General features: G+C 38.9%; 1 protein-coding gene across 3 annotated transcripts in view; it reads left to right on the top strand.

Moving 5' to 3' along the window:
• LOC111864506 (leucine zipper transcription factor-like protein 1) overlaps positions 1-16,015 on the top strand; it is a 20,453-nt gene extending 4,438 nt beyond the window's left edge. For 2 of the 3 annotated variants that reach the window (XM_023851800.2, XM_023851799.1), the window contains exons 4-7: positions 1,539-1,743; positions 4,710-4,829; positions 7,431-7,577; positions 15,564-16,015. In XM_023851800.2, coding sequence (XP_023707568.1) covers positions 1,539-1,743; positions 4,710-4,829; positions 7,431-7,577; positions 15,564-15,698 — 607 coding nt within the window. In that variant the 3' untranslated portion in view covers positions 15,699-16,015. Of the gene's footprint in view, positions 1-1,538; positions 1,744-4,709; positions 4,830-7,430; positions 7,578-13,546; positions 13,814-15,563 lie in introns of all 3 variants that reach the window. The other variant, XR_002842812.1, reaches the window with a different exon arrangement.
• Positions 16,016-16,746: the final 731 nt, after the last annotated feature.

The following is a 16,746-nucleotide window of genomic DNA, read 5'->3' as shown; positions in this document are numbered from 1 at the left end:
AACTGGTATTTCAGAGCTATGAGGCACTGGACGAAGAGCTGAATTAAGGTTTGGGTAAGATATTTTCTTTTTATTTTTTGTATTAAAGCCTTTCACATCTACCGAACAGAAACAACAATCAGTCGTGTGGTTTTGCCATTCACGCCACATCATAGGAATGCCAAAACGAAATGAGTTTTTCTTACCCTTAAACCACAAACGAAGATCTTCCTCACACCTTCTGCACACCTTGTGAGGAGCCCAAAGTTTGTCTTGATCCCCAAGTTTCAATTTGAAATAAGCAAAATACACTTTCTTCACAAAATCACTTATGTTTCTTTGTTGACTTTTAACTATGTATTCACCACAAATAAAACAAAAGTTGTCCGCAGAAATAACAAAACCTCTTTGAGCCATAATACAGAGCTAAAACACAAGCACAGTCACGTTTGAATGCAGGATGTAAACTGAGTGGCTTATACATCAACCAAGATCCTGAACTTATTTAGCATGTTGAGACATGATCAAATCTGACAGCAGGCTTGTTTATACTCATTCCTATTACCCCAAAGAACATGTCCAAACATGCTCAACCGAGCTAGTAACATTCCTCGCCTTTCGCTACAAACAAAGTAAACATGTTGGGGCATGATCACCTGAGCTCCTCACACCACCAAACCCACCTTACCAACCCCTTCCACTGCCCCCCCCATCCCACTCATTTTCTGTTTGTATTATTTTTTAGATTTACTCTTATAAATATTATTTTAAAGTAAGAAATAATTATTGGATATGGTTTTTAGAATCAACAATAGGATACCAGATTTCATGTTGAAGAGAAATTTCCCGCAAAATTAAACTAAAAATATGAGTATTGCAAAAAAAATTGACGTGGCGGATTTTTTTTACTATTTTTTTCCGGTTTTAGTGAGTAAAAATCTATAAGAAACAGTAAAAAATATCTTATGTAGTTTTTTGGTTGCAGACCTGTGTAATGAGAATTAATGGTTATACATATTTGAATTAAACTCATATATCCTTAGTTGTATAGAATATGCAGAAGTATTTGTATAAAAAGATTTATGAAGTTCAGTTGATTCATCATATGAAAGAGAATCAACTTTTAGACTTAAAAATAGAATGGGCTTTCTTACAAAGAGCTGGGATAGTGCAGTTGGTACAGTGACTGGCTATGGGCTGGACGACTGAGGGGTCAGAATTCAAGTCCCAGTGGGGGCAAGAATTTTCTTTTCTCCATGTCATCCAGACCAGCTCTTGGGTCCACCCAGCCTCCTATCAAATGGGTACTGGTGGTTTTTCCCTGAGGATAAAGCAGCCGGGGCTTGAAGCTGACCACTCACCTCCATCTAGTACCGAGGTCAAGAAAACGTTGGTCTATACATCCACTCCCCCATATGTCTCCATGATGTAGTGCTTAATTAGTTAAGCACAGGGACAACTTTACCTCTTTATGGGCATTCTTACGTTTCTGTTAGTACCTTATGTGATGCTGTGTTGTCAGTAGTAGGACATAAACTATCATGATTTTAATTTTACAGAGAGCAGCTGGAGGTTATTAAAACTTTAGAGAGCAATGAATTTTCATATGTTAAACCAGAGAAAAATCCACCAACACCAACAAAAATCAAACTTGTTCCAATGAATGAATCATCTGGATCTGTCCCTCTGCTTCGTATGGAGATTGAAAGGCTGAAGGATGAAAATGAAAAGCTCGCCCAGGCTGTCATGGAAGCAGAAACCAAGGTAATTTATGTACCGTTATGTGGATAAGGTTTAAAAATTTATGATGAATGTATGTTAATGCAGTTATTGACTTTTTTGACATTCAGTTTCCTGTTTTTTATTTAAAAACACTATTTCAGATACTGGACTCTGTCTCCATCTCATGTAAAAGCCTACTCAGTTGGACCCAGTCAGTAGAGCTGGTCGCTGTTAGGCACAAGTATTTTTTTTTATTGCTAGTGGGGTGGGACTAAGTCCCTTGTACAGTGGCCACTTCTGGCCTATTGTACCAGCCCCAGATGATAGGTGTGGGTGATTGTGGAGCAATTGGTGGAATGAAGATTGGCAGGGAAATCCAAAGTACTCAGAGAAACCCTGCCCCAGCGCCACTTTGTCCACCACAAATCCCACTTGACCAGACCCGGGATCGAACCCGGGCCACCGTGATGGGAAGCCAGTGACCAATCACTTGAGCTATGGCGCAGCCTAGGCACAAGTACGAGTAAGTAGGCTTCTACCTGAGGATGGAGTCCAGTCAAAACAGTCAATAATTTTATGGTTATGTGGGTTTGACTGACTGGGATGCTTATATTCAGTATGGATCTCCCGAAATCCTTAATTAATTTTCTTCCATTAATCGTAGAAATTGGCATTAGAACTGTTTCATTAGGTGGAAATCCTCAAACATGCTAAAAATGAAATATATTATCTTGTTAATAAATAAGAACTCATTTTGGCTTAACGTGTAGTTAGTAATACAGGGGATGGACAAAAATATGGAAACACCCAACAAAAAACACATTACCATGACTAATATGATGTAGGACAACCTCTGGCTTGCAGAACTGCTTGCAGTCTCCTTGGAATGGATAAATAGAGGTCCTGTATGATTTGCAAGGGAATCTTGTACCATTCTTCGTGAAAAACATGGTAAGTTCTGTTATCGATGATGGAGGTGGATAGCACGCACGCAGATTGCTCTCCAAAACAGACCACAAAGGCTCAGTAATATTGATATCTGGCGATTGTGGGGGCCATGGCAGACGTGACACTTCATCTTCATTCTCAGAAAACCAGTCCTGGGCAATGTGAGCTATGTGAACACAGGCATTGTTGGCTTGGTAAATGGCATCACCATAAGGGAACAAAGTTTGCACCATGGGATGTACCTGGTTGCCCAAAATGGTCACATAGTCGTTGGCAGTGACATGACCTTGCAGGGTAATGATGGGTCTGACAGAATACCATGATATAGCTGCCCATACCATGATCGAACCCCCGCCATATTTCACTCTTGGCAGCAAACAATCTGGATCGTAAGCTTGGAATGGCGTTCTCCAGACGTAAACTTGGCCAGAAGTTGGAAACAGTGTGAAGGTGGACTCATCCGACCAAATGACCGTTTTCCATTGCTCCACAGTCCATGTTTTATGACTTTGGCACCACACTCTCCTCTTAGTGGCATTTTGATCACTGATGAGTGGCTTTGGAATTGCAGCTCATCTAGAAATACCCTGCTTGTTGAGTTCCCTTCGTACTGTTTTGGTGCTGATAGGGTTTGTGAGTGTGACATTCAGTTCAGCAGTCACTTTTGCAGATGTAGTCTTCTTATTTTTCATCACAATCGTATGCAATGTTCGTCTGTCTCGATAACACACATTTCCGTCCACGCTGGTGTTTATCGGTTGCGGTTTTTTCAGTCCTGTATGTGGTCATAATCTTGGATACTGTGCCTCGCGAAACACCAAAAACCTCGGCTACCTTGGTTACGGAAGCACCCACCATATGGGCCCCAACAATTTGCCTGCTTTCGAATTCTGTTAGCTCTGACATGATGCACAAAAAATTGCACAGAACACTGTCTTGACAACAAATGAAGCTTGCAACATATTGCGGAGGTTGTACAGGTAGTGGTGTTGGGCAGATATGACAGTGTGACCTACAAACGTCGCTAAAATAAACACTTCAATCAGGCATGCATTTCATGAGGTGTTTCCATATTTTTGTCCATCTCCTGTAGATCTGGATAATCAGTTACGCTGGTCTGCAAATCTGAATTGAACAACAGTCATTTTTGTTCTTATAAACCACTTTATATAACTGTGATACATGGATCTCAAAATGGCATTAATTTTGTACTGTTACATAAAGATTTTGTACACATTAAGAGAGTTGAGAAATGTATTTTCTGTTAATTGGTTTTGTGTATCTGTCATGTCCAGAAGTTGATAACTTTTGAAATGTACAAAAAACTCATATAACAAATAAAACTGTAATAATGAGGCATACTGATATAGCTCTGAATTCACCACACTTCTGCAGTCAAAATTACATTTTCCTTAGTCTGCTTTCCTTATTTTTAAAAAATGAATGTAGGCTTATGCAGTCTCCATGCTATCTGTTTGTTGTGCATCCCATGAACTTTTGAATGGCTGAACCAGTCTTTATGAAATTTGGTATATATATCATGGCATCTGAGCTAATCTCACTGGCATACTTCATAAATCCCTCCCATCAGTCTGTGTCCGCACATGCATTTCCCTGTTGTTGCTAGGCAGTGGCTTGGCAAAAATGTTACTGCAGAAATAAATAGATGCAACAGAAGAAGAATTGTTGGAGGTATCATTTTCTATGTCGTCCTTGTGATATCAAAGGAAATAAGATAGTTACTTCTTCCCAGAACTTATTGTTTTTATGTTATGATGGAAGTATTCCTTTTACCGGCCAGCTGTAATCTGCTATTTTCTTGGCCTTCCACATTTCGTGACATCACTTCTCCATTTCCTTTATTTTATGATGAAATCTGTCAAGATTTTCTGGAAAATAATACAAATGTTAGTGTAAGAAATGAACTGTCTAACTCATACGAGTATTACAGCCAAAATTTTGAAATTTATGAAGCATGTCTTTTTGTCCATTTTTGATAATGTGTTGTATGTTTTGTAAGACACTTTTCCATAACTGTATTGCATTGTTTCCTTCAACAGGCCAATTTATATCTACAAGAAGCGGACAAGTTGAAGATGGAACTTGGGTCAGCTCAGAATGAAATATCTACTCTGAAGGAACTCTCGTCAGATGCTCCTGAGTCATCACATCTTGACGAGGTCCTCAGTTTCTTCTTTATGAATTTATCATTGTTTATTGACTGCATCTTGGAATGCAAGGGAGAGTCAAAAAGTCACTCAGTTAGTAATTCGATACTCACACCCTCTGCTTGCTGTATATATTTGGAGAACACAGGAGGGACTCATTATTATTTTTCTACCTATAAATATAACATAGTAAAGATTTCCTTAGATTCCAGTGTACTCTTGTTGTGCCATTCATTAGTAATACATTTATATTAATCTTGCCTGTTGTATCGCCTGCTATCCTGCTACATATTTATGTTATTGGTGTGCCATGAAATAGATTGATTATGACCTTTCCTTATGTACTGGGTTGGAGACCTTGTATTATCATTGAGAACACATATATCTGCCAAGAATTTTGTTTTCGCCATGAAATCTAGAGTCACATCAAAAAGTGTGTTTTGGTTCTCACATTTCTGTTTACCAGTCTATGTGTGGATTGACGTTTTTTGTATGCTTAAATGTAAAAGTTCACCCTTACATTACCAAAACGCGATAGCATAGTTAGCTGAGGCACTATGCTACAAGCCAAAAGGTTGCAGGTTTGAGTCCAGATGAGGTAGATTTTTTCAACATACTTAATCCTTTCAGCCACACTGGGGACCTGGGGTCGACTCAGACCCTAATAGAAATGAGTACCAGAAATCTCCCTGGGGGTAAAGGGCAGCTAGTGCATAAAGCTGACAACCTTACTGCCATCTGCAAGCTGATTATCTGAAAGATGTGGGAGCCTCAACCTCTCACAACCCTATGGGCCTTCACAGCCTGTTACAGGGATAACTTTACCTTACCTCATATTACCAAATGAGGTGGTTCAAGAGTAATTTTCTACACTCATTTGGGAGATGCTCAGTTTAAAACCTTGCTAGGGCATCGGCTGTCTTCATCAAGGTTTTCAATGGCTTTCCTCAGTTCCTTCAGAAAAATGATGGGGTAGTACCTTGACTGGGTCATGATTTCTTCTGTTCAGATCCTTGCCAATTCATCTTTCATGTCTCATCTATCATTCAGTGCTATATAGCCTCACTACTGATGGCCTCAGAAAGAGAAACCACAAAAAATAATTCCCACTGTGTATGATCTGACCTGTTTTGCTTTTCCATGTCTAATTTGGTAAGTGAATTGTGCATCCTGAATCTAGAAGTTATAGCACTGGTCAATCTTTGTTGAAAGAAAAGTTACCTCCAGGTAGCAGAACAGCTTATTCTCTCAGGTTGTCTTTCCTGAAGTTTCAAAATTCATAGTATGCTTGTTCAGGGTAATTGTGATTTTGAAGGTTTTCTTGGTGAGCTAGGATAGCATAGTTGGTATAGTGACTGGCTACAGGCTGGACAACCAGGGGTTCGGAGTTCGAGTCCTGGTAAGGACAAAAATTTTCTTTTCTCAATGTCATCCAGACCAGCTCTGAGGCCCACCCAGCCTCCTGTCCAATTTGTACCGGGGGCTCTTTCCCTGGGGGTAAGGTGGTAGGGGCATGAAGCTGACCACTCACCTCCAACTGGTGCCAAGGTCAAGAAAATTTTGATCTATACATCCACTCCCCCATATGCCTTCATGGTGTACTGCTTAATTAGTTAAGCACAGAGACAACTTTACCTTTTACCTCAGTGACTCTACGAGTAGTATATGAAAGTGGAATGTTGAAAGGAGTGCCTGTGGAAACCATAACTGGATATAGGAATTGCAAAGCGGCCTCTGTAGTCTAGAGGTAATATTCCCACCTCATGACTCATGGTACATGGGTTCAAACCTGGCAGAGGTCGTGGAATTTTTAAGGGCGGAAAAATTCAGGGAACAAGTCCTCCGGGAGGGACTTTAAGCCGTGGGTCCCGTGTCGTAGCTTTACGGCACGTAAAAGAACCTCATATCTCCAAAGGAGGTCACTGAGCTAAATTCAAGGACATTTCCCGCCCAACAGTAGTCTCTAACGCCTCTGATAGATGGGGGAAGCATTATAGATACCGCAAAGCCAGTAGAGGCCGAACTCGCTGGCTCGGTCAGGACTGATGGTACGCACCAGTATCGGTAGGGTATAGAGACTGGTAGAATATCATAGAGGGAAGCACAATGGACCAATACTGGTCTCAGTGCATGGGGAAACCCACCCTCTCCAATAACTAACTAACTAGGAATTGCAAGAATTTCCTCTTCAGTTCTTAATGTTTTTTGTACTAAATGTATAATCATTAACTGTACATGATAGCTAATAACTGAAATGTGTAAATTGGAAAGTGTACTGAAAATGGCTCAGCAGAACTGAAGCTCATTTGCTGTAGTAGCTTAATCAGTGTGCTTAAAGTATTGATGAAATTTATTGTAGTATTATATAGTTAGAAAAGACAGTGGAATTATTACCATCTGAGTCAATAAATACTGATTTAATACAGGGATGTTTAACCATGACCACTTCATATGATGAAGCATGCTCAAAGGCACTGCCTGAAATATAGTGGATCTCTCACTTCATATCAATTTATAAATGTAATGGCCACTTTCAAAATAAGTATCTTACTGTACTTTTATGTATAATCCTGCAGAATGAGTAAAGAAAGGAATTGTTATTGATTTTTGAAGGTTGAGAACCAGCTGAGCAATGTAAGAAACTTACTGGCAACCAACCTCGAGTTGTCTGCCTCAAATCAACAACAACTTGAATTAGAACTCTCAAGCACCAGAGAGAAAGTAGCTGAAGTCCAATCTCAGCTCTCGCTTGCAGAACAGGTGAGTTTTCTATACATAATTCTTGTTTTGGTCTCAGACGGATCGGTCTCATGGATCCAGTGTCTGTGAGGCTGACAGACATATATTCGTGCTAAGAAATAAAAGGTAATTTAAACTGAGTAAACATTTAAAAAAAATCATGGGAATTAAATTATCCATATGATGTGCATATAACCCATATAGTGAGTATAGCGACTGGCTACAGGCTGAACAACCGAGGGGTTGGAGTTCGAGTCCTGGTGGGGGCAAGAATTTTCACTTCTCCATGTCATCCAGACTGGCTCTGGGGCCCACCCAGCCTCCTATCTAGTGGGTACCGGGGACACTTTCACTGGAGGTAAAGCAGCCGGGACATGAAGCTTACCACTCACCTCCAACTAGTGCTGAGGTCAAGAAAACGTGGTTCTATATATCTGCTCCCTTGTACATCTTCATGGTAGATTGCTTAATTAGTTAAGCACAGGGACAACTTTACCTTTTAACCCATATAGACTGATACTCTCTTCAGGTTTCATACAGACTTTACAGACAATGTGAGCCTCATGAGTCACATGGAAGACATCAGTTTGATACTCCCATTTTTCCCAGACATTTACCAGCGTGTCTCAAGTAATTCAATGACCAGAACTCATTCCCTTGCAGATTTAACCTTTGGTTTGACTGCTTACACCATACATAAATTGACTATTGTTTTGATGGATCCTTCTGGTAACATTTAAAGAACTCTTCTTCCATACTTGTAATGGAATTCTTTGCATATTGAATGGCACAGATGCCATTTTTGTGACATTAACACCTCAAATAGATGAGAGAATCATGCTTCTGGCTGGTATTAGGAAGAAGATTGGTCATAGTAGCTGCTTAGCAATATACATGGCATTACCATGAAATGAATCAATATTACTAGTATCTGAAAGTGTATGGTAAAAAGGTAAAGCTATCCCCGTAACAGGCTGTGGAGGCCCATAGGGTTGTGAGATGACAAGGCTCCCACATTTTCTCTAGACAGTCTGCTTATAGATGGCAGTAAGTTTGTTAGCCTTATGCTCCGGCCACCCTCTACCCCTCAGGAAGAGTCCTGATACTCATTTCTCTTAGAGGCTGAGTTGACCCCAGGGCCATAATGCAGCTGGAATGATTAGGTAAATTGAAAAAATCCACCTCATTGCGACTCAAACCCAATACCTTCTACATAGCTTGTAGCATAGTGCCTCAACCAACTATGCTACTGCATGCCCCCTCGTATCTGAAAGTGTTTACTTCATTTTTAATTCCCTTGTATTAGGCAGAAAGTTCTTATACAGGAGTAAAATACAGCACAGACAACGGAACTAAAACCCTTGAAGCTGTGTGAAGTATTAGTAGAGATTCCTCTCGTACCCAGTGCTTGAGGTGGAATGAAAATAGAACCGGCGTGGTTTTCCCCTTTTAATTCATAGACATAAATTATGAAAATATACCGAGTGATGTATATAGTCTGTGTTCCATCTAAGACCTACAAACATATTACAGTAGTTTAAATGGCATGCATTAAAATAAAGTCACACATGCATTACGAGGACTTATCTTTAGAATATTTTCCAGATGTTTTCATTGCTTTCTGAAGTCACTGATCTTCTATCTGCGGGGGCTGCACAAGACTGGTAATCTGCATGTCGACGTCCTTTCTTTAGCCATTGTTTTACATAATATTCTGCATCGAAAGCACTAAAAGGGGGTCCCACTGATGAAATAAACATTAAACTAGATGCTGTTTTTAAAAGCATCGAGCTTCGGATGGTTGAAATAATGTTGTTCATGTTGCTGAATGCACGCTCACACTCTGCAGTTGAAATAATAATAGTATTTGCAGCTGCAATCAACGGCTTTAGTTCATCAGGATACATGTCGTCACCATTCATTATATTCATGTAATATTCATGGAATCCATGAACTGAAGTTTTCTTACACACCATAAATGACTCAGCGAGTTCCCTAATCTCTTTATCAGCAAAACATGGATCTTGACATTTTACCCACTTAGCCTTATCCATTATTTTCAAGTTGTCCAGTAACTGACTGTAATTGTCCGTGTTTGACCAAGTTGTGTTACTACTTCCAGTCGATTCATATGAAGCTCTAGTGGTGAACATTCAGGTGTTTATATTGTCACTTAATTTCTGAAAGAATTGTTGTTCAGTAATCTTCTGCACTTTTCCATTTTCTAAGCTAACTCCTTTAAATTCTAATTTATCAGCAGCCATTAGAACTTCAGAATAATATTCACCTGGATTATTTGCCATGGACTGAAAGATGTGATACTTAACAAGAACTAAATGATGTGCTTCAGGCATTGTGATTTTCTTTTCTTGTAATTTTAAAGACAGGTGTTCAAGTTCTGTCAAAGCATCGAACAGAAGTCCCATATTTAGAACAAAGTTTACGTTGCTTAATTTTCTTTTCAATCCAGGATATTGAGCTCTCTCCCTTCCCGTGCATTTTGGGTCTACAGACACATTGTGAAAATGCTTATAAAGAGCAGGGTAATTATTCCATATGGCTCTCACAGACCGCGCACTAGACGATACCCAACGTGTCGTTCCTAACACTCGTCCTATGGTATTTAATCTCATACTCAGTTGTGCAGCAACAGTTTCTAATTCAGATTTGTTCTTTGGAGACGCGCTGTAAACGGAATAGAGTTTATCAAAAAATGATTGCATGTGGCACACTGTTGACATTTCCCGTACTGTATCATTCACCACTATTTCTAATCGATGATTACTACAATGCCAAACAATCAATTGAGGATACATTTGGAGCAAATTTGTGCGACACTTGCATGCCTTCCAAGTAAGTTAGAGGCCCCATCACAAGCAAATGAAATCCAATTTCATGATAAAAAGTCACTGTGAAATCCATTACTCTTGATACTGTTCAGAAAGGCATCCCTGATCGTTGCAGCTGTAGTATTTTCTAATTCCACTATATCAAAAAAATAACTACTCCCATCCATGGAATCAGGCAGTTTGCAATGTAAACAGATTACAAGAGCTTCTTTTTTACTTCGAGTAGAAGTCTCATTGATCATGAAACCTATCTTAAGATCATTATCAATAATATATTTAACAAGTTTCTTTCTCATTTCATCTGCTATATGATCACAAATATCAGTGCACGCATGATTAGACTGCAAGATACGCCCCATAGCTAAACCATTTAGTTCTTGTAAATCAATCAAAGCTGCTAAATCTGTCATGGGACGGTTCACTTTCGCTATTTGATAAGCTGTCCTAAATATGCGACAAGTTGTAACGTATTGTTTTTCTTGTGTTTTAACATTCAGACATTCAATTGTTTCTTTTTTTAGCAAGGCATAAAATGTCACTAGCTTTAACATGAGCTGCCGATAGTTTATGACAAGACAGTTTCTTCCTAATCGATTGTTGTTTCTTCTCTTTTATTTCACCATATTCCTTGACCCTACCTTCACACCACTCACTAGATAATTTCAAACCTTGTGTTTTTGCAGGCCCTAGAGTTCCCACTGATTTACATGTTGTACAGCCTAGCCCTTGTTTACTAATTGTCAACCACTCGTATATTTTCAATTTTTCTAGCCATTGATCTTGTGTCCAGTAATTAGGGAAATAATTAACGTCATTTTCATGCACCTGATTTTGAGTCACGCTGTTATCTATTGCAGCTGTATTCACACATACGGTGGTTTTGTCTTCGTTGCAGTGGATGGAACTTACAATTGTTTCACTTTTACTTATAGTTACACACGATTTATAACTGCCACTTTCACTTAACTTGGGTTTCTTACTGCGAATTATCCATTTCTCCATTTTCACCGATAAATGAAAACTGATGCTGAACTAAAATAACATTTCGTACAGTTTCTGTCATTGAAGCAAGGATCAACCCAATGAACCCCACCCCCCACTAAAATTCCTGGCTAAATTCCCATTGGTTGGAATAGAATAAAATATGTGTGTCCTTACGGCTGGGACGTGTCATCAACAATAGAAACTTTTGTGATTATTTACTGTAAACGTCTGACCTATGGCTTAAATGGGATGGGTCTCACATTATTCTACAAGTTTATATATGTATTACCGGATGTGAGAATACAGCCTGTACCGGTCATAACTGTATTTGTAGTTTGCCAACTATGCTATTTCAACACCAAATTTATTTCTGTCCAGTGAAGTAGGAGGGAGTAGGAAATGTGTACCTCATTTTCTGCCAAGATATTGTGTTTTCATTTTCAATAAAATAACTAAGAATTCAGACGTGACATCAACAATAGAAGAACTTAAAATTTTGTTGTAAACAACTGTTCTGTTGGAGACAGGCCACCTCTGCATTGGGATGGGATGGGATGGTATGCAAGGCAAGAGAAGGACAAACTGTTTCCGACATTGTATAATTTATTATCGGTCTTAAGAATACAAAAATGAATCTTTCCTTAACCTTTAACCGCCGGAGTTTTGAAACGCAGGTAAAGCTAGCTGACCGGGGTTTATTTAAATGCCCGCTGCTTGCAGGGGTTTAAATCCACGTTTCTGCTCTACGTTTAAATGCCAGTTCCACTTAGAGCGCTTGAGCGTTGTTTTTGGAATTGCTCTATCTAATACAATTTTTATGATAAATGAATTGAATTAACTAAAAAATTCTTCACACAGCAGTTCTGCAGTATAAAATTTTTCCGCTCCTACACACAACAGTTCTGCAGTATAAAATCTTTCCTCTTTGTAACACTTGGGCTTGTTAGCAGAAACCCCATGCCATAAAAGTGTGCTGGCCATAAGCCTATATAATTCTATCTTCACAATTTTCTCAGCTTATTCAGGGAATTTGGTGGAAGTTGACACAAAGGAAAATTTCCTGCCCCCTATTTTCTTTGAAAAACCCTTATTGCTGCCAAACAAGCGTCTTCCATTTACTGGATCTGACAATTCTGAACAGTTTCATCCTGCGGTGCGAAACTGTCACATAGGGACTTTCGTCTTACCCTTATGCGCAACATGCTGGAACATGCTGTAATGCGTCGCTCCCAACCACAACGCCATTAGGTCGACCTCCTGCTCTGTCATCCACAATATTTCGTCTAGAGGAAGCCAACCGACATCACTGGCCGACCTCTTGTGCCATGAGAATGAAATGCTGTGTTTGTTCTGCACGTGGAAAGAGGAAACGTGTTCAGACGAAGTGCGAGAAATGTGATGTGGGACTGTGAATTCTCGGGTGCTTCGAACAGTACCACACGAAAGGAAAATTTAGTTAGACGACACAGGGGAGTAGCCTGTACAACCATGAAACAGATAACAACAACAAAAGAGGTATTGTACATTGCATTTACTGCCAAAGAAGTAACGGGATGCTTTTATGCCATTTAGAAAAAAAGAACCAGGATGCCATCCCGCCCCACCTCAAGCCCTGCTCGTACCTCTTAAGAAAGAATCTCCTCCCCCTCTGCTAAGCCACACAAGACTCTTTCGGGTAGAATTTTTTTTTTCAGTATTGGATGTTATGGTTGGATTCTGTGTACGCAGAATGGAGCCCCTGATAATAAATTTTTGTAGTCTAATATATCTAACCGCCTCTGTGATCTAGTGGTCAGAGTTCCCTGCTACAGATCCAGAGGTCTGGGTTCGATTCTCGGCACTACCAGATTTTCTGAGAGGTAGTGGGTCTGGAATGGGGTGCACTCAGCCTCATGAGGATAATTGAGGAGCTATTTCAAGGAAATAGCAGCTTTAGTCTAGAAAATCGAAATTAACTGCCATGGTGATTCATTGCGCTGACCACGAGACATGCTCTATCTGCTAATGTTGGCACTAACTTAGCCAACAAGTGGCAGTCACTCTGTCAGTATAGTTCACTTGCGGACTAAAACCACAGAGTTTGTTTTGTTTGATATAAGCTATCTTTATTTTATTTATATATTCCTTTTGTTTTATGATGAAATTCTGTTCATTTAGGATGATCATAATCTGATTACAAGAACAAGCAAAGCATTTGAAATGCACCCAAGATAAGTTAATTAAACCAGGGAAGGAAAATAACACAAGACCATTAAAAATCATTATCTGTGACTTGAACTGGCAACTGATATACTACTTTTATGCTCTGAAGCATGCATGTCAACTCTGAAAAAGTTTACACTTGCTGCAGGAGAAGCAGCAGACTTTGAAGGCAGTAGAGAAACACTACAAAAAATATTTCAGTTAATTGGATTTTATTTTAAGGTAAGGATTCAAGACCCATAATGATGGAACAGAATAGTATCATTTGCATGGTGGGGCACCTGTCTGAGGGACATCACTGAAGGACGTCCTACAGTATACGTGAACAAAACATGGATACATCTAAACTATGAGTACAGACATGTCCTCTAAGTGATGATATCATTTATAACTCTTACAGTCTAGAGGACTCATAGAGGTGACAATATACAAGTTTTATCATAAATATTAAAACAAAAAGTATATATTGAGTGGTTAATACCACAAGATTAACTGTGTCAATTTTTAAAAGAGGTCAAATGATAAATTGAGAACTTGCCCTTCATTTCCATTGTTGTGATGGATAATGCAGCCTACAATTCTGTGCATATATAGGGAACAGAGACTTCTTCAGGTGGGAAAGAATTAAATGCAGGGATGATTATACCAGCACACATTCCCTTTTGAAGACAATATGACAAAGTCAGAACTGGTAGACTGGAAATAAGAACAAACAAAGTCTGTAATTAAAGACTGGGATATATTTCTGTCTTTGAATATATCTATGCCATGGAAAACCAACAGTGATAGTTCTGTCTTCTGGTTTTCCTCTACCAGACATGGGAAGCTTAGTGATATCGTAACATGTTCAGAATGTAAGCGTTATGTGTGAACACATATTGTTTGTAAAGATTTGTTGACTGAATGAGATAAAATTGTTCAATTTTTTCTCATTTGTGCTGCATGTCCCACCAATCTCATGTTTCTTTGTTTAATGCCCAAACAGTGGTACATGCAGAGTACAAGGTATGAAGCTCATTGTTATGTAATTTTCTTTATTCTCCAATTCCTTCATCTCTTTCAAGTCCATATATTCTCCTTAGCACTTCATTCTCCAACAAACTCAATTTCAGTAGTCTCCCCAGTGAAGAAAAAAGTTTCAAAATCATACAGAAAACTAATAAAATCAGAGACTAGAATACTCCTAATTATCTGTATATGGATTATCCAGTTTGTGGCTTATCTGTGCACCTTTTTAGGAGTATTCACAACCCTGTGGAATGCCTGTTAAGTTCTCTCAGTGCTTCCATCCATCCATCTGTACACTTGAAACAACTTGAGGACCAGTGGGCAGATTTTCATGAAATTTTATGTTGGTGAATTTTACAAACGTACAGGTAGAGGCCTTGTGACGAGCTGATCACCTGCCCAAGGAGTCCTACCATATGTCTAAGATCTAGAAAAACCAAAATGAACGGAGAAGTTCATGGAGGTAGGCCTAGGCCCACTGGGGCTGTAGTGCCAAGAAAAAAAAATTTACATTCATAGAAGTACTTCAATTTGCATTTTGATCAAATATTTTAATAACCACTTTATATGAAAACCAATATTTATTTCTATTCTTATCTCAGATGTAACTTTCTGAATATTTATTAAAATGAAAAACGTTTTGAACAAAAGTTGTAGAGAATTATTAATCACACACCTTATGTTTACTACGCATTTTCCATAAAACTTGCAGTCTTCAAGATAACTGAACAAACTGGACATTGTACCTGTATTTCCAGGTTTCTATTTTTTAAATTACTATGGCCCTGATCACACGTGAAACTTTGATTCTCTTTGATTATTATTATTAGTATTATTTTGTTGTTGTTGTTGTTGTCATCATTGTTTTTGTTGTGTCATTTTTCCCTCCTTCATTAGCATGGATAATCAGAAATATGCTGCATGTGAAAAAAAAAATATTTTTAAATGCTCAATTTGTTTGCAGGAACTGGAGAGGAAATTCAGTCAGACAGCTGCATATGCTAACATGAAGAAAATCCTGAACAAAAAGAATGAGCAAATAAAAGAATTAAGGGGAAGACTGCAGCATTATGAACCTAATGAAAATAATGATGAATAAGAGGTGCAATACATCCCCATGTGACTGCAGTATTTTCCAAAATATTGTTTAATTTTCACACAATGATCTAGTCAAGTGCACTTAAATGATATACTGTAGAATACAAGTGAATCACCAGTACTTAAGTGATATTTGATTCCGTCCTGTGATGATTCCTCATATTATAGACTGTAATTTTATGAAGACAGTTAAATTATTGATAAAATAGAAGAAACTGCTATTTGCCTTATTTTGTGTACCTTTATTCACTTGAAGAGCAAGTAACAAATGACTTGTTAGCGAACACGTAAATTTGGTATAATTTAGTGCAATTGCTTTTTATTNAATGAATGAAAAACTTCTGCCTTACATGTTTCAGCCACTAGTGTCCTTTATAAAGATAAATTGTCCTGTTTTGAAGATCACTGTTTATGGTTGTATATAATGGGTGACATCAGTGAATGAAAAAACATCAGGTCATGGTAAAGGTAAAATTGTCCTTATGCTTAATTTATTAAGCACCACTCCGTGAGGACATGTCAAGGAGTGAAGGCATAGCTCAACCATTCTTGACCTGGGCACTAGTTAGAGGTGAGTGATTAGCTTTATACCCAGGCTGTTTTGTCTCTGGAGAAGAAACCCCTGGTGCTCATTGGATAGTAAGCTGGGTGGGCCCCAGAGCCAGTCTGGATACTGTGGAGTAGAGAAAAATCTTTTGCCCCCACCAGGAATCAAACCTCACCTGTCCAGCCCATAGCCCATTGCTATAGCAACTGAGCTATCCCAGCTCTCTCACCCTTATTGTGTAAACCACAAAGCAGAATGTGCACCAGTTGACCTGTGGATATGAATAATGAAGCTTCTATGGAAAACATTATCATCAGAAATGGTTGAACTTATTAGCCTGTTCTGTCCTCAAACATCAAGCCATCACTAGTTGGAACTCTTTAAGAGACATTCCACTACATGGAGCAGTGACCCTACCTTTTGAGATTTCCAGGTCCCACTGGGCTGATGGGTAGCACCTGGCAAAGCCCCTACCCATGGTTACATGGCAGGTAGACAGGAT

The sequence above is a fragment of the Cryptotermes secundus genome, unplaced genomic scaffold (genome assembly GCF_002891405.2).
Source record: "Cryptotermes secundus unplaced genomic scaffold, Csec_1.0 scaffold854, whole genome shotgun sequence".
Taxonomy (NCBI): domain Eukaryota; kingdom Metazoa; phylum Arthropoda; class Insecta; order Blattodea; family Kalotermitidae; genus Cryptotermes; species Cryptotermes secundus.
This window is presented reverse-complemented; position numbering and strand designations above follow the sequence as displayed.